General features: G+C 50.2%; 6 protein-coding genes across 6 annotated transcripts; 4 read left to right on the forward strand and 2 right to left on the reverse strand.

Annotated features, from left to right (window-relative positions):
* Positions 1-58: 58 nt before the first annotated feature.
* Positions 59-3,951, forward strand: CkaCkLH20_08947 (heterokaryon incompatibility protein; the record flags this gene model as incomplete). Its single annotated transcript, XM_038891662.1, has 6 exons — positions 59-463; positions 517-1,436; positions 1,500-1,701; positions 1,766-1,792; positions 2,755-3,170; positions 3,231-3,951. The coding sequence occupies 6 exons, from the start codon at positions 59-61 to the stop codon at positions 3,949-3,951; spliced, it is 2,691 nt and encodes an 896-aa protein (XP_038742949.1).
* A 1,390-nt stretch (positions 3,952-5,341) lies between these two features.
* Positions 5,342-6,997, forward strand: CkaCkLH20_08948 (putative protein kinase domain-containing protein; the record flags this gene model as incomplete). Its single annotated transcript, XM_038891663.1, has 3 exons — positions 5,342-5,827; positions 5,882-6,664; positions 6,728-6,997. The coding sequence occupies 3 exons, from the start codon at positions 5,342-5,344 to the stop codon at positions 6,995-6,997; spliced, it is 1,539 nt and encodes a 512-aa protein (XP_038742950.1).
* Positions 6,998-8,166: 1,169 nt separating this feature from the next.
* Positions 8,167-9,036, forward strand: CkaCkLH20_08949 (uncharacterized protein; the record flags this gene model as incomplete). The annotated part of the gene is made up of 1 exon (XM_038891664.1): positions 8,167-9,036. One exon carries the CDS (start codon positions 8,167-8,169, stop codon positions 9,034-9,036), a length of 870 nt encoding a protein of 289 aa, XP_038742951.1.
* Positions 9,037-9,563: 527 nt separating this feature from the next.
* Positions 9,564-10,238, reverse strand: CkaCkLH20_08950 (uncharacterized protein; the record flags this gene model as incomplete). The annotated part of the gene is made up of 1 exon (XM_038891665.1): positions 9,564-10,238. The coding sequence occupies one exon, from the start codon at positions 10,236-10,238 to the stop codon at positions 9,564-9,566; it is 675 nt and encodes a 224-aa protein (XP_038742952.1).
* A 3,614-nt stretch (positions 10,239-13,852) lies between these two features.
* CkaCkLH20_08951 (uncharacterized protein) lies at positions 13,853-14,285 on the reverse strand (the record flags this gene model as incomplete). The annotated part of the gene is made up of 3 exons (XM_038891666.1): positions 13,853-13,921; positions 13,994-14,056; positions 14,124-14,285. The coding sequence occupies 3 exons, from the start codon at positions 14,283-14,285 to the stop codon at positions 13,853-13,855; spliced, it is 294 nt and encodes a 97-aa protein (XP_038742953.1).
* Positions 14,286-20,648: 6,363 nt separating this feature from the next.
* Positions 20,649-22,431, forward strand: CkaCkLH20_08952 (cytochrome P450; the record flags this gene model as incomplete). The annotated part of the gene is made up of 5 exons (XM_038891667.1): positions 20,649-20,723; positions 20,813-21,598; positions 21,654-21,968; positions 22,041-22,207; positions 22,275-22,431. The coding sequence occupies 5 exons, from the start codon at positions 20,649-20,651 to the stop codon at positions 22,429-22,431; spliced, it is 1,500 nt and encodes a 499-aa protein (XP_038742954.1).
* Between the last annotated feature and the right edge of the window lie 1,160 nt (positions 22,432-23,591).

The following is a 23,591-nucleotide window of genomic DNA, read 5'->3' on the forward strand; positions in this document are numbered from 1 at the left end:
AAGCCTCATCCACTTTGTGATGAGCGATGCCACCCGTTTATTCTCGACCCTCGCATCAATGTCAACCATTAATGCTGAGTGGGTGTCGCTTTTGATAGCTCTGAGAGACCATCTTTTCACCAACAAGTCACTCCCCATTACGTTTCAAGTGACGCAAGATGCTACCGGCCGCAAGACGATCTGGAAACGGAATCCTGCCTCATCCCCGGGCAATCCCGGTCTCCAAGACACTCTTTACTTTTCGGGTTGGGGTTACTATGAGAATATCCTCTTCAACGTCTATCAGTGGAAATTCATCGCCCCAATATTCGGAGAAGGCCAACCTTTTCGCTTCTGGTTCCAGCATGAAACGGTACTTCCATACGTCACAGTCGACTGGAGCACAGGAACCAAGGGATTCTTTGGGGAGGTGTCAAAGGTCAACATTCATGCAGCACATATCAAGGCCTCGAAAATGCCCAAGGTGAGCACTCAACGCATTGTATGCTTACACCGCATATTGACCTTGCCTTGCAGAACACAGACGGCTCGGTAGCGATTGCACTGAAGAAGGCAAACGACGATCCTGAACTTCGTAAATTCTTTGACAAGGAGGCAGATAATCTCGAGAAGCTGAGGAATTACAAGTCGAACCACCTGATCAAACCCATTGCGGCCTACCAACACAATGAAGATCGCTGCCTCCTCTTCCCTTGGGCACAAGGCGGGAATTTGGCCGAGTACTGGAGTCGTAACTCTGGAAATTCTTTGACAAGGAACCAGCTCGCCTGGATTTTCGGCCAGCTCACAGGCCTATTCGAAGCTCTCGAAGAACTACACGCAAACAATTGCAGACACGGGGACCTGAAGCCTGAGAACATCCTGTTATTCATCGATGTGAATAACAACATGACGCTGCAAATCGCCGATATGGGACTCACTACTTTCCACGAGCTAGAAGCTGCGACCAAGATTCGAAGAGCCCAGGAGATTCTCACCAAAACACCTCCAGGAACATCCCGGTATGAGCCCCCTGAGACGGGAAAAGACCGAGAAAGGAGGCTACTCGTCCACGAGACTCGTTCAAGAGCATATGATATCTGGTCCATGGGCTGTGTTATCTTGGAGCTACTCGTTTGGCTTGCCTACGGCTTTGATACCGTGAGAAAGTTTAGAGAGGATACCGCCTACCTTTGGGAGAGATTCAAGGTCAAAGGTAGAGGGGGGAGGTACATGTACATGTATCGTGTCCAATCCGACACACAGCGCTACATCAAAGCTCTTTCCACAAAATGGCAGGCGCAATCAGCATGGAGAGAGCTTTTGACGCTGGTGGAAACCAGGCTTCTCGTCGTCAACGTTTCAGAGAGCTGGCAGGTCAGCTCGCCTAACTATCGCGAAACTGCGCGTGCAGCTCACATGGCGATGAGAAGAATCCAGGAGAAATACTACCCTGTGTGAGTTTCGACGGAAGAGAAACTTCAACTTTCGAAGGTGACCAATAGCCAACTCAAAAGTAGCACCACGCGCGATGGACTGGCCCCAGGACACGACTATGAACGCAATGGCATCAAACCTTCGCTACCTTCTCACGAAAATAATCTCGACGAATTTGATGGACTGGTTGGTATTGAGCGCAAGGCAACGGAGGAGCTGGAGCCAAAACCTAAGCGCTCCCTGACGGAGGGCAACGACCACGAGGTAAATGCCAAACTTGAAGAAGTAAGTTTGGACATCAAAGAAGAAGTCAAGAAGCGGTTGAATACTGACTGGAAGCTGGTTTTAGTATGTCAGTATGCGCCTTGTTAGGAACGTGAGTATACTATCATGCTAATATCTCGACCGACTAGAATGTTAGTCATCTCCCAATCTCACTCAGATGTTTCTTGATATTGCAGCTACTAATTTCGCTTTGGGCCAGTCGGTGAGTCGAGAACCAAGTATCCAGAGAGAATACCTTGCTAATAGAACAACAGGTTGTATGTATACTAGATTTCACCTGATGTATCGATGAGCAAGAAGCTAACATGTAGCTTTCCAAGCAACGAAGCAAGCTTAACGACTCTTGGGAGTCTCGAGCTGACAATGCCTTCGCCTCCGAAGCTTTTAACAAAATTCACTGGGATCAATCGAGACCTTTATTCACAGGGAAGAAGATCTTTTGTGCGAAATGCAGCACGGCATCGTCGCAAGCTCTGTTCCCACTCGAATTCAGACCATCAGACGCCCAATCACACTGCGATCTGTGCGGCATGCTTCTAGACGCCCTGAAGTCTTTATATACTGAACTTCCGGAACTTGTCAAGCTACGCCAGACTCATACGACAGTAGGTTTAGAAGGCGGGCCAAATCTTCTTTCGATCTATGTCAAACCAGGTACGCAGCTGTGCAACATTATAACTTCACTCCAGCTAAACTTTTCACCCAGGTCGTGATGTCCCACCGGGGAGACAAATTGGCTTGCCAAGGCTTCCTGGATCGAACAGCCCAGAACAGCTCGTTCTCTTGAAACAGTGGTTATATAGCTGTGATTCGACACATGACGCATGCAAGCGTCACGCGGGACAGGATGACTTGGAGATGCCAACCCGCCTGGTCAAAGTCACTGAGCCAATCCAAGTTTTGAGATCGAGCACAATGGAGCCTTGCCAGTACATAGCTCTAAGCCACTGTTGGGGCCAGTTGCAAAACCACGAACGATTTTGTCTTAACCGGGAAAATTATTCTCAACTACAGGAACATGTCGACTTCGACCGTTTACCAAAAACCTTCCAGGATGCAATCACAGTCACTCGCGGCCTCGGCATAGACTACATTTGGATTGATACTTTATGCATCATCCAGGGCGACAAAGACGATTGGGAGAACGAGTCAACAAAGATGGAAGAAGTATTCAGTGCGGCATACTGTACTATCAGTGCCGCGTCTGCCAAATCGTCACTCGATGGCTTCCTGTCCGATCGTCCGCCTAGGGCAAGCGTTCATCTGCGAGTGAAGGGCTCTCCAGACCTGTATGTGTGCCCATACATGGACGATTTCCATCAAGACGTCGAGCTGGCAGAGATCAACAGGCGAGGCTGGGTCTTGCAGGAAAGGGCTTTATCGAGACGCTCCATCTATTTTACTCCGAATCAGGTGTACTGGGAATGTGGAGATGGAATACGGTGTGAGACTCTGGGTCGCTTGTACAAGTAAGTTTGGCGTTAGCCCAAAGACAGAGACGAAAGACTATCTAACCATGTCACTCATAGCTCGAAAGCCGCATTTCTTGGGGACGCCAACTTCCCCCAGTCTGCTTTAGACCATTACAAAGATGGTAGGCAGTTGCTGATTCAAGATTTGTACGAAAGATATTCTGCGCTTGCGTTTACGATGGCTTCCGACAGGGCCGTCGCAATCCTTGGTCTCCAAACGAGGCTGGCGCGGGCACTAAAAAGTCAAGCTTCCCACGGGTCCTTCGAGGTATTTTTCGCCCGGAGTATTCTCTGGAAACGCAATCAACCAGAAGACATGACGGCCATTACTCAGTCGACTTGGCTTGTTCCCACTTGGTCATGGTTCTCAAAGAGCGGAAAGATTCAGTACATGAACCTAGAGTTCGACAAAATTGAGTGGATGACCGGAGATTTTGAAAGCCCTTTCTCTCGCCATCCAGACATGCTTTCAGGAGCGTCATATTACGGTCGCGACGAGGACCATACCATCCTTCGGGGCGTTGCAAGACGCATGCATATAAGCGAAGAGCAAATTTCGTCACAAGCTGTTTTTGACAGGAAGAACGAGCTCAAATCTGAGGACTTACGGGTTGTCATCGTCGGCCGTGATAAGGAAGGCCTCGACGCGAAAGCCCACGTTCTTGTCATCTGCAAAAGCCAGAACGATTCTCGGGACATTCGGTATGAAAGGGTCGGGGTCGCGTCCCTTCCAGGGGCGCAGGTTTCGGAGGAAGGTGTCATGGTTGACATTTGGTAATTACCTACTTCTTAATGTATTTCTGCTTTGCTTAGGAATATGATTTTCGCCTCACGTACTGTTTCGTGTAGCCTCTCTCTGCCTTTGCGTGATCTAACATCGACACTTTCCCCTTCTTCATAGTCATCTGCTTTCAGGCATTCATGCCTGAATGGTGCATACCCGCACATCGTACAGTCAAATGGGTATTGGAGGACAACGCATCCGGATGTAGATTCGTGCTGACGTGGGCATCTCGCCAGAACCCTTCGCGAAGACTTGTCAGCATGCGCCTCAGGCGAACAGCTACGCAGTTCCATAAGTAGCTGGCAATTTTTCTACTTTCAGTAGGTCGAGAGAGGAATAGAGCAAGCCAAGACGGCTGCGTTGGCGCAGCAAAATGATACCGAGTGGCGGTGAAAGGGCTGGCATGTAACAGTCGTATCGGAATTGAGACATTGGCCCAGGCTTGTAGCAAAATTCTGCCGCCCCCAACGGCCCCCTGCATTCTGCATTCCTCCACCGCGGCGCAGCCCGATATTCCTGGTCAGCCGGTGAGGCACAACTGCAACAACGCCTGACGAGGCTTTCTTCTTTAATGGATATATGTATACTAGACCTCCCAATTTCAAGGTCCAGTTGTGGGTGGGAGGTCGCACCCGCATACAACATCACCCTAAGGTGGCTTCTATCCTTCGTTTCAAGCACTACCAACTAGATTGAACCTTCCTGTCTTCTGCCTGCATCCCGATATTGAAAGCGTCTCGTATCGCTATTAAGGCGGGAGTATCGGTCCCAACTCATCATGCTTGTCCCATCGAGAGTCAACGGTATACACAGATTGAGGCAATCCACGAGCAAATCAAACGCCCGATATGTGGACAACGCGCACGCGGTCAACTATAACGCCACGGCCGATATTCCAAGTATCTCAGATGTGCTTCAAAGTACAAATAACCTTCCAGTGTCAAGCAAGGCACACGGTGCGTCTGGCGACAAGACCCCGAGTATCGTGACAAATGCGCCAGTTGCATGGCAAGATGAATTTCCAGGCGGATCAGCCATAGAAAGCCAAGACTACGACGACGCTGAAGCTCAAGCGTGGATCCCGCATCAAGAAGGGTGCGGGCGTTCTGAGGCTGGCGAGACAGACGCCGTCGTCTCTGTCCACGACTTGGGTTTCAGTGCGGCACGTTGGCCAACACAGCACTCCCGCAGCCGCAGGCCAAGCCAAAGCGATATCTCCGATCACATTTCATGCAGAGGGCATTCGGAAAATCATACCCAGTCAGCTACCGATATCGAGGACAGAATACGCTGCGAAATCGAGAGCAATCTTAGTTGGAGCGCGATGGACCGGGAGGAATACCTTCCAGTCGATGCATTTGAGAAGATCTTCAACATCGACAATATGATGTCTCTCGTCCGAACTATCTACAAGACCACGTGCGCCACCGAGGAAGAACTCATTCAAAAGGCTAGCCAGATCTGGGGTGATGATATGGGTAGCCGGCGAAGGATCATCGCCACGCTGGTCTTCATGAAGCAGGCGAGCCGCATCGAGGACTTTATTGAGGAAAAGATCTTCGATCATCACTTACCACTGTGCCATGAGAGCAAGAGCAGGAAAGAGTTCAGAACCCTTGTTGGTGGTGACCGAACCAACACAACACTGTTCCGAAGTTGGGAGCGCGTTCATGTCGATCTATTCTATGTTTACCAGAAAATGATCTTCGTCCCTTTCTTGAGCATGGAAGATGGCATCCTCTGCTCATATGTATTCGATGGCAACGTCAGGCTTCCATGGGACAAGTTCGAGCAGAAGACGGCTGGTGGGCACGGAACAATCCACCGGCTCGAGATTCACCAGAGCCACCACGACTACAACAGTCACAACGTGAGAGGCTCCTACCTATTCTATCTGAGTGCTTTGCTGATTATTTTGCTCAAGACCCAGGAGAGACCGACCTGTTTTGCGGTCAAGGAGATAAATGGTGCCAACCACGAATCCTATCGCAACGAGCTTCGAGCCCTGGAGCGCTCATGCGCCAAGGTACAGAAGGAAAAACATCTGATAAAGCTACTTCTCACTTTCCAGCATGGTAACACGCCATACCTTGTCTTTGAGTGGGCAGATGGTAACCTGGAGGAATTCTGGAAGAAGAAACAGGTTAAGACATCACCTTCGGCGACAAATTGGATGGCACAGCAATGTCGCGGTATCGCAAATGCTATCAAACGCATTCATGGACTTACAACATGGCAGAAGGAGGAGAGGTCATTAAACCCCAACTCCGATGAGGTGTTTGTCAAGGATTGGGGGCGGCATGGAGACATCAAGCCCACCAACATCTTGTGGTTCTCAACCCATGGAGAAGATCGGGACCACCTCGTTGTTGCTGACTTGGGATTGACCCGATACCACTCCAGCCTCACGAAGTCACGCGTCATGAGAGTGGACGGTTACACCGGGACCTACCGAGCTCCAGAAATCGACCTTGGCAACCCCATCTCTGCGAAGTATGACATATGGTCCCTCGGATGCGTTTTTCTCGAGTTCTGCATCTGGTTTCTACTTGGGTATGACGACGTTGAGAACTTTCAGAGAGACCGCAATCTCAATCGCTTGTCGGATGATGAGGACGACATAGAAGAGCCTGATCACAGTTACTTCGTGACTTCGCAAATGCCTCACGGGGGCAAGCGAGCTAAGCTCCACCCAGCTGTGCAGAAGGTGAGTCCAGGAAATCTCTTGAGGCGTACAAGTTCGACAGTGCTCTAACACCCTTGTCATCAGTGGGTCAAAAAATTGAGGAATTTGGTCCCATCTACAAGCTTCGCACACCACATGCTGGATCTGATCATGAACGGAATGCTTGTTATTGATCCTAAAGGAAGACACTCCATCGACATCATCTCGCTGGAACTGTCACGTATTGAATCCAGGCTGCCACAAACATCTGAAGGCCTCACCCCTTTCCCGGTTACTAAGGACAAAACCTATCCGTCACCGGAGCCAAAGTCTTCCAAGGTGAGTTTCCTCATCGTTCTGATAGAGACATTATAATAATCTCTACCCAACAGAATCATCTACAAGTGCCAGGATCTCCTGCAAGCTTGGTCAGATTTGCAGAAGGAAACTGTGTCATCCCTGACAGTATCATGTCAAGTGTGTCTCGTCGAGATCGAGCGCTGTCAATCGCATCTAGCGATGGAGATTCGTACGACGGTTCATGGAACGACCATAGCACGGCTGCTACCAGTGTGTTTGATGAAGAGCTAGATGATTATCCGCTGAGGCCGAATGCGACGACATTTTAGTCCAGCTTCAATCACAAATACATTATTTCATTACTAGGACAATGATGATGAGGGGAGGGTGGAAACTGGAAGAGGTTCATACAGATGATGGCCGAGATATACATGATAACTGTCTGTTGTTTTGGGAACCAAACTAATAGAAGCATCTCATTCAGCTCCTTTCGAGCAACACAACTTGGCGAGCAACAAGGGCAGCCGCTTTCAGTGCGGTGACGAAGACTTTGATAATGACAATTAATTACACTTAGTCTCGATCGCAGTGATTCCTGGCTTGCAGTAACTATATTTGGGGCCTTGGATCAAGTAGTGGGGAATTCATTCATCAAACAGTCATTCAATTTCTCAAATGTATTATGTTTGGTCGGCCCCCACCCGTACATCTTGCTGACTCTACAGCAGCGGGGATAGTGGTTCAAGCGGTGTCATACATGAATGGTTTGTGCACATTGAGAAATGTGGCTGAAGCCTATGGGATCTCAGCCCCAAGCAAGAGATGAGGCACGTTTCAAATTATGAAGGGGAGAAAGAGCTAGATGTGTGCCATGCAACTCCTGAAACTTCCAAATAACAGGCAAAGGGAAGAGAAAAGAATGAATGACGTTGCATACTGTAAACCTCAAACTCTCGAATCATATTATACTTGCCTACTTGTTTGCAGAAGAGTCTTTTACATCAAAGGGAATCTTCCGAAAATTCACATCTGGTGCAGACATCCAAGATTCTTACGGCAACCAGGAGAAAGAACCACGTGCATGAAGGGCCTTGAAAGCCACATGGATCTTCTTCTGACTTTATACAAGCCGATTGACATATATACAAGCAGACAGACCCTATGTCTGACACATCTTCCAAGGACTCCATTTCTGCCCCTTCTGCAGCTAGCATCCCGGTGCTATCTCCCCGGCCTCGAACACCATGGACACGAACGACACCATGAAGCAGGGGCTTCCCCATCTCCCGAACGAAATCGTTCTTCTCTTCGTTGAAGCCTTCCTCGACGACTTTGAAGCCGGGCAATCTGTTTCTCCAGTTGCCTGGGCCTTTAGAGGCAGTCTCAAAACCCCGATGGTTTTCACCCTGCGCGAACTCAGAACGCGGGGTTTATCGCCATACCGGAACACCGCCGTACACCGAAACTTCCTCCTACATAACATGTCTAGAGTCAACCACCAAGTCCGCGATATGATCCTCAAGCGCTTCCCAAGAGTGCCTGCAGAACTTGGTCGGAGCATCTATGACTACAGAATTCGCAAGGACGATTTTTGCAAGCAGAACAAACTTCACTGGGTTCATGTCTGCCTGGCTTCCGACATCTTTCAGCTGGCGTACTTGGAGAATCTTTGGGTTGTTCCGGGAGAGCCCCGCTATGATGACTGCACGGCACTCATGCTTGCAAGTCGGCCACAGATGAACGCTTCGATGCTCGCCCACATCCAAAACCTCCGACTCTCGCTTTCTTCGTTCAACATTGGCACGGAGCTGCACAACTTTCAGAATCTGCCGAACCTCAAGACCATCGTTCTGTCGAGCAAGCGAGACATAGCACTTATAGAGACGAAAGAGAAGTACGCCGACGGTCTCATACCTTTCAACATTGGTCTATATCCCAGCCTCGGGTTTTTGGGGACAAGCTGCTCCATCTGGGAACCTTTCTGGAAGCGAGGTATCAGGATCTTTGTCCATGATCAAAATGAAACTTGGTCCACATGCTCGGAATACTTCGCGGAGGTGGTTCAGTTCGACAATGGGGTTCGCATGAAACTTCTCATACCCGGTAACAAATGATGCGGAACCTTCGAGGAGCTCGGCTTGCCTGCAACTTTGTTCACCAAGGCACATTGACGTTGTGGGTGGCCCACGTCTATGCATTTGTTGTCAAAGTAAAATGCATCACACACAGAACTTTGGGATGGGGAAATTCATGAAGTATCATAAGGCAGTGTTTTTGCTATGTCTCATCAGGTCATGCGGCTTTGCGCCTCGGGTCACGACATAGTACCAGATAAAATCCATCTTTTCCGGCCTAGATTGTGTGTTTGTCCAAAAAGAGGTTTGTTTCAACCCGCCAAAAATATCCAAGAAGTGAAAAAGGTGCCGTGTTGCAAATGGATTCCGTCGAAAACTAGTTCCGACCCAGCCCAGCTAACCAGAAAAAACAGGTTGCCATGCCTTGTATGATCCCGTCATGAACAAAGCCCTTCCAGTGGCGGTTCTCGTGTGTGGTCGATGTGACTTAGTAGGGCTTCTCGCCGATGCTGCGATGCTGTTAGCGAACTGTGCTTTACATGGAAGTGTGCTTCGAGGGAAACTTACTAGTTGCCGGGGGGAGAGTAGCGGGCAACGACGTAGGTGGCACCCTTGGAGTCGGTGGCGATGGCCATGCCGACCTTGGTGGTGGACTTCCAGACAGCCTGGGTGTAGTGGCCGAAGCTCATGTAGTTGGTGGAGGAGATGGTCTCGCCGTTGTACTGGGACTTCTCGCCGAGCCAGGCGTTGGCGGCGTTGAGGTTGGGAGCGCCGCCGCCGGACTGCATGTACAGGTTCTCGCCCTCGCCGCTGGTCTGGGAGTGGGTGAGGGAGCCGACGGAGGTCAGGTGGGTGGCCCATTCCTGGGCGTTGGCAGCCAGGGTGGCGTCCCAGACGAGATCAGAGACACCGACCTCGGCGCGGGCGGCGTTGTGGGCATCGAGGGCCTTCTGCTGGTCGGCGTCGATGGAGCCGGAGGAGGAGGCGGCCGAAGTGGCAGCGGCGGCGGGCGTGGTGGCCGCGGCCTCCTCCTGGACTGCGGTCGGGGTGGGGACGACGGCGGGGGCCGTGGTGGGGACCGGGACGGCGGTGGGCTGGAGGGTGATGGTGGAGACCTGGCCGCCACCCTTGCCCCAGTTACCTCCGAAGTTGCCCCAGCCCCAAGAGCCGGCCTGGCGGTAGGTGCCGAAAGCGGCGGCGTTGGAAGCCATGGCGGCGACGACGACAGCAGAGAAACGCATCTTGTCTGATTTGTTGGAAGGGAGTTGAAATCACCGGGATTTGTGTGTTGTAATGAGTGAACGGAGGATGGATCCTGCCAAAGAAGCGTCGATAATAACCCGAGGGGTGTTGTAAAAGAATGACAGACGCGGTAGGTCGAAAGATGTACCTTGAGGTGGGAGAGTAAAGAACGTTGGACGAAGGCGGATCAAGTCATGATATATACCTCTCACAACTCTTACGATATTACACACGCACGTACGCGCAAGACAAGACCCAGTCCTCGTGAGGTCGGGACATTTTGCCGCTGAGCCATTCAACATGGGTGATCTCCCGTATGCAAGCCCTCCACCTCGAAATGATTAAACCGGGAAGTGTGGCGTCTGACCATATTGGCTGTCCGGCTTTCTCTTGGCACTGGAGAAGAAAAAGCCTTACGAATCCTTCCCTCGCACCAACCCCTGGAGCGCTAACCAGGGAATGGGAGCGAGGGGGTTTCCTAGCGGCCTCCACATGGGCCAACAACAAATAACAAACACGGCAACCTTTCATTCTTTTTTGCAAGCGAGGGATCGGTCGAGGTTGAGAACCGAGACCGGGCACAGGATTTGGTGAATCATGGCTGGTCTCTGTGCTTGTCTTCCCCCAGATGAACGATCAATTTGACGGACACTAAAGCAATTCCATGTCTCGCTACCCAGATTGTCGGCGAAGACTGCACGAACAAGGGAGTAGCCCTACCAGATTATGTCACTCAGGCGCCATCTGAGTGGGTTCCTTAGTTGATGGATGCGTGGTTTAAGTGTTAGACTTGCTGCCGGTAAATGGAAGGGATCCTACGTGGGGCCGTGCAAGGCGGTCCAGGCCCCGGTCGAATCTCCTCAGTCTTCCTGTCAGTTTCCAGGTCCAGAACCATTCCCGGATGACAGGCCGTCCTCCCCTCCGCTCCGGGGGATGAAAAATGTTCCCGCCCGGGGCTGAACGAACTTCGATTGGGTGCTCCTCGCCTAGTGTTCGACGCCCCGCATTTCATTTCAGTCTCTGACACTTCCCTTCCCGCTAATTAATCATGATACAAAGCCAACCTCCGAAGTGCTGGCGTCAAGGTTGTTTATTATGCCTCGATCATCCCGTCAAGCTGGGATAAGGTGTCATCCCATCCTGCGGGGTTACGGCCAATGAGGGTTGGTGTGATGATTCTCTGTCTTTCTTCTTCGTTTGCCCCTGAATCACACAAGTTTTCCAGACTTTTGCCTCCGGCTTCTGGAATTGGGACAGGCGCTTAGATAGGATTGTTTCGTGCAACACGCAGTCTCTCAGCCCCAGAAAAGGAAAACAATTGCTCAGAAAGAAGGACTGAAATCCAAGAGCAAGATACTATCACACAACAAACACCATACACCAGTTCTTGCGCCGGTAGACTTTCTTGCACGGGCCGCGCGGCCCCACACTCCCGCACCGTTCAATCCGTGGCGTTGGGATTTGGTTTTGGGGCGGATTTGGGCTCATGTCATGCGAACGAAAGGCGCGACGCCTAGACCAGTCTGTGGTTCATCTGAACTTTGGCCCCAAAGCCTTCGATACCTTTCCCTTTCACGCGTGGACCACACATGTCCAACACCCTAAATTGCCGTTTGGTCATCAGTCTAGGCCCCAGGCCTGATGTTACGCGAGATGGGACCTCTAAAGCTAGCTTCCAGACCTCCGACCAGCCAGACCATGATGGTTGAAACTCATGGCATTACTTATGATCTCGTCAGAGTGGGACCTCGAAATTGCCTGATTCGGGGTTGATGATTTCGGCTGGATTAGACGGGCTGGCTTGGAGAAAGCATGCCGTTGTACTTTCACACCGCTTCAGCTCTACTTTATCTTGTTGAACAGAATGGCGGTCGTTCGTGGAACGATCTGGTCAGCCGTCAGTGCCGGCTGAGACCAAATCACGGGGCAGTCCAACCGAGGTTTCCACAGAATGAGCTCAAGGATGACCCCTTTCTAGTGCACGGGGAGGACGGGAGAGAACGCGGTGGCTTTGCGCAGTACGGATACCATCCGAGTTCTCCAACTTGGTCGTTATGTTGATTCGAGAAAGTGGTCATTTTCCGACTTCCTGGTTTCCGCGGTGTATCGAGTCAGTATTCACCCCGCAGACCCTCACGTTCTGCGCATCACAATTTTGAGTCTGCAACCGCAACTTACAAACACGAAAAATACCCGTATCCGTACACGTCCATCGTGTACATGAAAAATCGTCAAACGTTACGGATATGGTCAGCTCAGCTATAGAATGGCGCGTCAAAGCTCGGAAACGCATTCGGTCCTCGTCCCGTCATCTTCTACGTAGCTTCCAAAAACCTGCCTCAAAATCGGGCCTACTCTTCAGCAATCAAGTCCTTTCACGCGGCTGTTTCTGTCAGTCGACCAGAAATCCTCCGATTTTGGCGTCGCTTCCGTGTTAGTTCCCGTGTGCGGTAGACGCGTCCGTTCCCCCGCGCCAAAAACGCCCATCCTTCGAGATGGCTTCTCAAACACGCGGCGGCCTGCAGGATTTCGATCCGAGGCGCAATTAAGTCGAAACCCCACAAAATGCGTGTCATCGGATCATGAACAAGACTTGCGGCTGTTGTTTGTGCACATATGTTGAGGTGTGACAAGACGGGCGTCCTCGTGATAACTCGGAGTGCCCGACCTTGGATCGTGTTTCCGTGGACTCTCTTCCGCTGGCGATTGTCGCACAAGATACAGAGCACACTTGTGCATTCTTGGCGTTGTCAAAGATGCATAATCTGACTGCCACAGCGACGGTATGGTTAGTCAACGCACGCAGTGCCACGTCAGAAGTAAGACAGGTCTGGTACCGCAGGCGCTCACACCAAGCCGTCGGTTGAACTCGATAGGCAGCCATGAGGCTTTTCAATCTCCTTTTGAGCTTTTCCATTCGACAAGTACCTTCGTCTGAGAGCGCACAGGATGGTTGCACGTTTGAGTCTAGACCATTGCTCCTTCGAATTCCTTCGCAGTCCCATCTATAACGTGTGACTTGTCTTCCGAGGCGCATGAAAAACTGTACATTCTCGTCTCGCAGCACCCTGGGCGACTACGTAGATTACACGCATTCTGACTGAAGCCAGTCATGATCGTACCGTTTGACTGAATCATATAGGTTTTAACCTCCTTGACTTCATTGTTTCTGGATTATCTCGCAGAAACATTGTAGTGGTAACCATTGCCTTTTTAATTGCAGATGTATCAGTAGATCATCTGCCCTAAGAAACAAGCAATATTTGAATCTTGTCTCATAAATAACCAGAGAGGGTCGAAATAGACCTCTCGACTATTCGAAAATTAGTTTTACTTGCGAGTGGGGTGGCCCAAAAGGTTGCACGCATCCATAATCACAGGTTCAAGTTATAAACATCCGCATTTTGTGATAGACCAGAGAAGGCCTGGGAAGATGAAGCAGAAACGAGCGTGGTTTCTCAATTTTTGTGAGATCGTCCTAAAGGTTGTGTTCCGAGTCCCCCGCAAAGCACCTACGCTTAGCATTCCTATTCTGAAGATTCCTTGTTGCACTCTTGTCGCTATACGATATCCTCAAGATTGATCGTTCACCAACCTCCGTTAGGGCAGTGGGCTAGGCTACCCCTCCAAAAGCAGCACGAGTCGTCGCCGCCGCCTTCGCCGGTCTAGCATTGCGCCAAAGCTGTCAGTACGTTCCATAAATCACGGTTGCAAAGCTCCCTCATCAACCGGAGAGAACGATTTTGAGACTCACACACGTGCCAACCTGGCAGTCGTAGTTAACTCCAGCCCATTTGCATGAATTGCCGTTGCACATCTGTGAACATTTACGTTAGAGGATATCTCGGGTAGGCCGCAGCCTTCTGGTGTTGGGGATTTCTTACGCCTCTAGTAAGATGCAAGATGTCGTCTGGGCACTCCTTCTTTTTGAAAACAGCGTTGACAGGCTCTGCGGGCGAGGTGTTGACGTCGGACGTAGGGGCTGCAAGGACCGCCGAGAACGCGGACATGGAGCTGAGGACGGCGATGATAGATATAAACTTCATTTTGAAAGGTGATTGAAGAAGACTGTAGAGTTGTCGGTGTTAGGGCAGAGCGATGTTTTTGTTGACGAAGTGGTTAATAGTGGATAGATGAGAGGATAGAATCGCTCCGAGAATGGAAGATTTTCGCGCCTTTTATGCCCCCCAGATCCAATGGCCTCAGGGTTCTCGACTGTAACCTCGAGAAGTGCAAACTTTCGCGGCAGAGCCATAGTAGCCTAGAAGCTTGTTACGAAGATTTTCTGAACTTTAAACGTTACATGTGTGTTCGTTGGGTACACGTATGGCGAGATGTTAAACAGGCCAAAGAATAAGGGTGGCTGTGTTGTTTTATGCAGTAAGTTGCACTTGTTCAGATCAACTGACATTTGGTTCGAGTGTTCTTCGGCAAGAAGGCTGACAATCAATGAGTGTAATCTGACTCATCCATGACCGAATGATGGCAACGTTCTATTTGCCGAGTTGAATGCCACTAAAGATCTTCTGCGTCATAGCCATCGAAATGATGCTTCACGACGATATCGGAGAGGCACTAAAAGAGCCTCAGCTCACGATCTACCATTTCGTGCGCTGGGAACTTGAATCACGTTTACAAAATTTGACAGAGCTTGTTAGAACTTAGTTGATTGGTCAGATTCACGTCACACAGTTGACGTCTGGGATTCTCGGAATGTCATGCTCTGCTGGTCTAACAATAAGCTGACCTTCAAATGATCGGCTGCTTATGCTTCCACAGCCAGGTCACATCGAGACTTACTCGTCAGAGTCCAAGTTACAGCAGCTGACTTTGAAAATTTTGCGACCCGTAGTCTTTGCTATTGCGTCACATAATCGTAAGCAACGTCAAGGCTTGTGATATCCTAGAATGTAGATGTTTCAGATCAACAAGTAAGCGTAGTGAGTGCAGAGGCTTTGTAGTTTCCGAATCGCCTCATTGTACTGGGAGATCTAGAGTACATGTCAGCAAGGCATAACGTGATCAGCCTTTCGGCATCTGTATGCAACAATCTAAAGGTGAGAAACTGACGTTTCCTTATCATTTATCAGCTGATTGAGCCATATATCTTTGGTGTCTCGCCATTAAATTAAGACGACACAGACTCTCCATCGCGTATTCCCAATGCTGTGTTGCTCGCTCATAAAAGAAATGTGGCTCATGCCCAGTTAGCACCCAGCTTGATATTGCTTGTGTCTATGATCTTCCATCTGTGGTTAAGAAGCCTTCTAGAGGCATCTCAACACTTTTTGAATAAAGCAAGCCCGAGTCAGGTTCTTGAACTTCCGTGACTATCGTGGAACTTGTTGTGGGAAATAACTGGCATCAATGATCACGCCAAGTGCCTTTCCAAGCGCATTAGATCAGAAGATCCATTTGTTGAAAGCAGGATCAGATCTGCAACGGAGTTACGAGTTCAATTTCTTGAAACGCCCAACCTCAAGATAGCCAGCTAGAAGCCAGAGTGCTGCAGAAGATACCTTAGTCTTGTGAGTTTCGCTCCAATCTACTAAGATCCTGGGGCTAGGACCCCCTGTTACATATTGAAACCGCTAGCCATCTTCATGTCATAAAATCAACGCTCATCCTTGCTTGCTCCTTCGTAAAACGTCCCTTTGAGCACCCCTTAGAGAAGGATATTTTACAGGTCTAAAATAATCCACCTTGAAATGAGAATATGGCAGAGAGCCTAGCCTTTGTTTGTAGGGGAAAGAATTATAGTATACCCGCTACATTTAGTCATCTTTAACTCAAGCTTGATAAGATCCATTGTGCTCATCGCCTGTGAAGAGCATCAACTGGACTAAGAAGTGTGCGTAGTGGAGAGTAGATTGCCCTGTGCGGTGAACTTGTGGGTATATTTTGCAAGTTTGCGAGTATTTCTGGCACATACGACCATACCCACTGGAGAACTCGGGATCCCGTCCGCTCTCCCATAGATAAGCCAGTGAGGGCCGGATTAGTAGTTGGGTCGGTGACGACCAGCGAATACCTGGTGTTGTATGTTTTTGACCTTTTTGTGCTTGTGATCAAGTTTTCGCTGCGTTGAAGAGGTGTCCACGATGCAAGCTCCACTGGCTTTTGGATACGTGCGTCGACTTTTGATTACTCATACTAAGTTACTGTCTTAACATTGATAAAGGCTTGCCCAAAAGCCTAAATCCTAAGTTTTATATGGGCGAGATTAGCGACGTCGATCCGGGAACCAGCGAAGCCAAGTTAAGACTTGGTCACCGGGCTCGCTTGAACCATGTCTTGATGTAGATCTGTGTCGATCCAGATGGAGCAGTTAAGACCGAGCTCACTGCCGAGCCTCGCTGCTTTAATGCTACAATCATATGCCCTACTTGTTTCTATCATGTCGTCTTGACTCTGAAACTCCACTTCTTATTTTTTGAGAGCGATGCCGAAGACCCTCTTAAGACACCCAGCTCATCTGCCTTCATTCTTAAGCAAACTTGACAGAATTGACACGAAAATAGAAGCGGTATGTTCTCTCGGTCCAGAGAAGACAACTTCGAATGGGCAGCTAGAGAACGGGGCATTCTCTCATGGGCCTCAACTAAGAACAGGGCTCTCTTCACACCCATGATAAAGGCTAGCCAGAATCCAAAGTAGTGATTTGTGCGAAGTCATGCTGAGCCTCAAAATGAAGACCAACACAGCCATCGTGGATCCATACGGGGCAATGCTTTCTGCTTACATCGCCGAAGGAAAAGAGATGGGGGCTTAAAGAAGAAGGTCCATCCCATTCTCCGCTACAGGCGCTTTCAGGGCCCATTCAAGACGGTCGCTGGGAGAATTTCAGCCTGATCTTCCAATATCACCCTGCGCTTCGCCGCAGAAAAGCCCGGATCGACATGTGGGAGAAACAGATGAGGCTATGAGTTGTCGGGCTTTCTCCGCCTGTCGTGGATCACTCGAAGATCGCTTCTCAGTTTGTTTCTTGGCTGCATGATTCTGATTCTACGGCTTCTGGGAAAGTGACAAGTCAGAGAAAAGGCCAGCCTTGTGACAGCGAGGCACTCCTTAAGGATGCTGACATCTCAATGGATGGACATTTTACACCTCGCGTCTTTCCTGTTCTCGTTTCACTCAGATCCAGATGTCTCGAGAACTTCTCATACGCAACATGCATACCTCAACGCTTTCCTACCCCATTGCCCGGCCGTACCCTTTCGTATGGTTCACCCCAGTCGTAATTTGCGGCGCCCTCATACTTACAGTAGTCTTCTCACTTATCAACTTGACTTCTAATGGGTTCAATCTAAGACCCTCTTATACAACAGATCCTAACAGAAACAAAGCCGCAGCAAACTCCAAGTACAATCGGCCAAGTTCGCAACCGTTCTAAGATTTCGTTTGATACTTATGTTTCCGTCTGCTTAGATGGTCTGCAAAGTTACCTTTCAACTGGCAAGGTGATATGCATGCCGAGTGCCAGCCGCATCTTTTAACGATTGGCACCAGCTTGTCTACGTCGAATCGTGGCTTTCAATACAAAGTCAAAAGCATCGGACTTCTCACGAACAGCACCAAGGCTCCTGACATCCGATCTACTGTTGGCTACCAGAACACTCAACTCGAGAACTGTCTCATGAGTCAGCTGTAACTCATTCTTTTGAAAAGCGATTCCGTAGTACTGCCATCACGGTGGATCTCATTCGTGAACTCAGCAGTAGGGTTATCTGCATAGCAGCGGTATGCGTACTGTATTGGCTGAATAACTAGCATAAAACGTACGTTTTTGTGCGTTTAGACCCCCTTGCCTACTTTTTAGATAACCCTGTCTCCTGAAAACCCGTTTAGGAATATTCGTCGCTATCGCTATCGCCGTGGAAAATAAAACCCCCGCCACGTCCCGACTCGTCGACCAATTCGGCACGCAAACTCTCCAATTCCTTGCTCTTTGACTCGGGGCTAGCATTCTCCCGAAGGCGTTCAAAGTCGAGTAGTTTCACCCCTTCTTTCGTGACGAGAAAGTTGTATCGGTTCACATCCCCATGTAGAAACCCCAGTTTGTGGAGTTCCCCTAGAGCGGTTTCGCAGTCGCTCAGGTCCTGCAAGGAAGCAGCGCGTCCCTCTATTTTCTCCAATAGAAAACCCACGATGCGTCCATTCTCATGGACATGGGCGAGGAAGCGCGGGGCCAGCCCGTAACCCTCAAGTAACTGATATGCCCTCGTTTCTTGTTCGATGCGAGGCAGCTCCCACTCGAAACGGGCTATTTTTGGCGATCATGGTGGCTGCTGATGGGAGAGTGGTCGGGAAGATCGAATGTGAGAGGGCTTCAAAAACCGTTGCCGTGAGCAGTTTGGTCTTTTCCAACTCGAGGCAATCAACCCTGGTATGATGCCATTGACACTTAACGCCAGCTAGGGTTCGGTTCGAGAGGGAGGTTTTCAAGTCGCCGCTGGTTTCATCTCGTGAGATGTTGGCCACGGTCCATTCTTCGTCGTAAGGAAGGCGGGGCAGGGACTGAAGGGGGAAGGAAAGTGTATCTCTGTCAAAGGTCCCGGGAGCGATTACGAGATATTTGACTTGGTTCCCGATTTGCAGTCGGTATTCGCTTTCAACCAAATCGTCATCGTCCACTTCCATGGACAGGATGATCGGCAGCATTGGCGGGTTTGTAGTGTGATGGCCAGACATTGTCGTCATTGGGCCACTCACTGTAAGACGGTCAGCGGATGTTCGTGAAGAAAAGTTACGCCCAGAAGAGATGCAGCATTCGTACATTTATGCTTCAAGATTTCGTTTACCGTCGCTCTGTCTCCTTGTCCCTTTTCCTTTGCTGCTGGGAGGGACGGTGTTCAAATGTCAGGGTAGATAGCTCTCGAGCTGCGGTGGAGAGAGAGTGTGTGAGGTAAGGTACCTATTTAATAACGCCGTCAGGGAGGGAAAGGTGGGCCAGCCCAACCGTCTGTTGCCGCCGTAGCGCAACCCGATGGCGGGTCCGCCTGAATGGAAGAAGCCTGCTGGCCGCAGTTGCCAGCAAACGTGAACTCGAAACCGTCTACGGGAACACTCTGCCGTCCATGATCGACACTCTGTTCGGCACTGTCCCTACATCCAGGCTGGCAAGTGAGCAAAGCGACAAGACCTTTACAGGAGCAGCCAGGGCGGCACTCGGTTGTCAAACTGAATGGCCGATTTTCTAAGTGGCCACCCCCAAAAAGCGGCCATTTATTTCGACGACCGAGTGGACGGCAGTCGAGAGGACGAACGACCCCGCCATGACCACGAGTGTGGCATTGTAATCTATGCTTCTGAATTCACTCGTGGCAAGTTTACGCGGGACAACATCCACTGACCGTACGCTGACCGAGAGCCGGTTCGTCTCAACGAGACTTTTTAGCACTTTTCAGCCACTCATGGGTCCTTTGTCCTGCAGCAACGCCACCATTGCGGCTCAATACATCTGCTTAGTGCCGGAGCAGAAGAGCACGGGAAACATGATCTTGGCGATAGTCTTGGCGAATCTGGTGTTTTTACAGGCGGCGTGGAAGATTTTACAGTTCATCACGGGACTGTTGATGACAAATCATCCTCAAGCAATGGTGTGTGAAAGTTGTCTGGAGGCTCAACGGGCCAGATCTGATACAGAAGAGAAGTTCATGGGAGACACACAATGCGCGTCTTCACGGTACATTCGGCTTGATAGTGGAGATGATCAAATTCCAGGATCCGACTTGAGTTTGCCGTTGAAACGAGGAGTTGGGTCACCATGAAGCACAAATGTGTACTCATTGGGTATGGTGAGATGATATTGATGGCCAGATTATAAGGGTGGCTGCATTGTATTGCGCGGCATATTGCATTTGCATTTGTCACCATGAAGCACGTTCAGAGCATCTTGCTGAGGACTTTGTAAATAGCAAAACGGCTTTGTGCATGCGTCTTTCAGAGATGACATGGTTATCTCGCATATATTTCTGGCCAATATTTTCAAAACTCATGCCCCAATCCTCATTTTACTCGGGGCCGGCGCTTGTAAGCACGCCGACCGGGCCCGCCCGGAGTAGTCCGTCTCGGGGCGGCACCTTAAGTCGAACAGCGGGAGAAGAAACGAGACCTCTTCTTTTACGCAGGAACTCTGGACAAGTACCGATAGAATCAGTGTGTCTCGGATTTATATGAAAGCGGTATGAAGAAGGGCGCCGAAATCCGCTCGCGGCCGCCGGCCGGTTTGGCTCGGGAGGTCCGGCCAAGCTGAATAAGAAGCAGGCAACGCCCACGAAGCATCAGTCTGAACTTAAAATATCGGAACGGTCACACTGGATAAACGAGTACTACCTGGAGTCAGACAACATCTTCTGTCCACGAACCTGATCAAGGACCTGGACTAACCCCAGTCCATCAACGGCACGATGCTGTTCGACCCAAATAACAGGGCCTTCGAGCTATCCTGGGCGCTGAAGGGCCCAGCAGTTGCAGCGCTTCTTGTAAGTTCTGATCTACCTACATGAAGGGAAACTCGGAGATACTAGACGCGCTGGACACGTCCCCGACTGGCTTTGTTAACATCCCCCAGCTTCTCACGTACCTCTTGGGCTACTGCATCTATCAGCTTTTCTTCAGTCCACTGAGAAAGCTCCCAGGTCCCAAGTTCTGGGCAGTTTCCTACATCCCGTACGTCCGCATGTTCGTCTCAGGCCACGCTCATCGCGATATCCTAAGACTTCATCGACAATATGGGCCGATTGTACGGGTCGGGCCTACACACATTTCCATAAACCACCCCGATGGCATGCAAGAGGTCCGAGGCCACCGAAAGACAGGCGAAAACCCCAAGGACTTCATCAACGCCAGGCCCAACAGAGATAACATTATTGGCTCCAATCGCTCAGATCACCAACGCTTCCGCCGCGCGCTAGCCCATGGATTTTCAGCCCAGTCGATGCTGGCACAGCAGCCTATTCTCAAGAAATACGTATATCAACTGTTTGAAAAGCTACATGAAGCATCAAAGGACGGTATGCAAGCTATCGATGTTGAAAGGTGGTTCAATTACACTACTTTCGACGTTATCGGTGATTTATCCTTCGGTGAGCCATTCGGATGCTTAGAGAACGAGACGTACCACCCTTGGGTGGATATCATCTTTCAGAGCATCAAGAATATAGCGTTCTTGAATAGCAGCAGGCGACTGTCGTGGGTCGGGCCATTACTCATGATGACCATCCCACGGAGCTTGGCTAGCAAGTTCGCCCAGAACAAGGAGTTATCCCGGGAGAAGGTTCGGAAGAGGCTTGATCTTGGCACTAGCCGTCCCGATTTCATCGACGCCATGATCAGGAAGTCAGAATCCGCTGGCTCAGTGAGTTTACTAGTCGAAAAGACTGCTTGGATGTTGTGTTGCTGACTCTTGGTAGACGATGTCTTTTGAAGAACTCACATCGAACGCGTTCGTCCTCATCGTCGCCGGCTCGGAGACCACAGCCACATTACTGACCGCGGCGACCTATTTCCTGGCAACCAACGCGGGGCCTTTGGCGAAACTCACCGAAGAAGTCATGTCAGCCTTTCAGAGCGAGGACCAGATAGATATGTTGAGCGTCCAGAATCTCACTTATCTTTCTGCTGTGTTGGATGAAAGTATGAGACTGTACCCTCCCGTGCCCAGCCCGAGCCCCCGGATGATTGGCGAAGGAGGCGACACGATTCTCAGACATTACATCCCAGAAGGAGTAAGAGAACCCCTTACCGCGCCTTTTGCCTTGAAAGTCTATCATCAGAGCTGATATAAGCCTTGGCTATAGACGACCGTTGATATGTGGCAGTGGGCCATCTATCACAACCCCGCGCATTTCGCGAGAACCGAGGAGTTCATTCCCGAACGGTGGCTGCGTGATCCCGAATTCGACGGTGATGCGAAGGCAGCTCTTCAGCCGTTCTCGGTTGGCCCTCGCAACTGCATTGGCAAGAAGTATGTGTCTGATCTGCAAGCCTGACTACCCGACTCCTCGATCAGTCTTTTTGCTAATGCTCGCTAGTCTCGCCAACGCCGAAATGCGATTGATTCTCGCCAGGTTGATTTGGAACTTTGAGATTCGCGCCACGCAGGACATCGGCAAATGGTACGATGAGAGCGAGGTGTATATTCTGTGGCAGAAGGGGCCGATGAATGTTTACCTGATCCCTCGACGTTGATACGGCTGTGTGTATCATTGGAGGTTTTGCAATGGTCTCTAAAAAACAGGCGTAGTCATTTAGAAGTCGAAGGGATGGTTCTCCCATTTTTCAATAGATTCAATGCCAAAGAGTTGCATCCTGACCATATTGAGGATCAGTCCGACGCATTTGATTTGAACAGGTTCTTCACCGGCCAACTGAGGATAGAAGAGAGTGACACTGCGAGATGTAACATTATCTTCGTGCACTCTTAGCTTCCCCAGTGAGGCTTGTCTGCTTCCCAGTATCGTCGTTTCTCCGACTACACAGAGTGATAGCTTGTCGCACTCGCCGGTCGTCCGGAAGTCACATTACGATCAGGAAACCTGATTTCGGGTTTCGAGCAAGACTCTCCAAATGTGACAAATCAGCATAGCGTTGTGCATAATCAATGGCCCTGTCGTAAAAGGAATATTAAGACTGCACGCTTGAAGGATCCTGAAGGTTGCATGATATTGTAGTATTTAGTCCTTGAAGCGCCGTGCCTTTCTTCCCAACGCCAAGACTCTCGGAGATATTCAGATGGAGAAGGCTTCGGAAAGGGGAAGTAGAGAAACCAAGTACGATCTCGGGCCAAGGAAACCGGGCCATCATACCCTGCTCAGCAACCCTTACGGATCGGTCAGGCAGTCGAAAGGACAGGGCCGTTCAGGCTCCATCGCCCATGGAAAGGTTCACTGGTAAGATAACTAGATTGCCCATTCGAAGTAGGGCAGAATGCTTGGCATGAACGACCAAATTGAAGTTGCCAGCTTCAGACTTACTTACCAAGCCAAGTGGTGACATTGAAGCTGCCGGAGCAAGTCGTCCAGACGCAAGGCACCATGCACAACGGCGAACATCCGTCAGTCCGGTCGAGGAGCAACAAGGTACGGATAGACCGGAGTAGCAAACCAGAAAAGGGTATTGTCGCGACACCAATCGATAAGCCCTAGGTAGTTTGACCTGCTCCTTAGTGTGTTCCACGTGGGGGCCATGGGAATCGGGCAGAGTTGAGGCCAAGAAATCAAAATGCAACACTGAGGAAAGCATCCTGACGACTATTACTACCCACCAAGGTAACGACCCATGTCTAGGGGCATCGCGCCATACCTCCTTGGAAGCATGTTCAATCAGGGAATGGCCGGGGTAGAAAAGGA

Source organism: Colletotrichum karsti (assembly GCF_011947395.1).
Source record: "Colletotrichum karsti strain CkLH20 chromosome Unknown Scaffold31, whole genome shotgun sequence".
NCBI lineage: Eukaryota > Fungi > Ascomycota > Sordariomycetes > Glomerellales > Glomerellaceae > Colletotrichum > Colletotrichum karsti.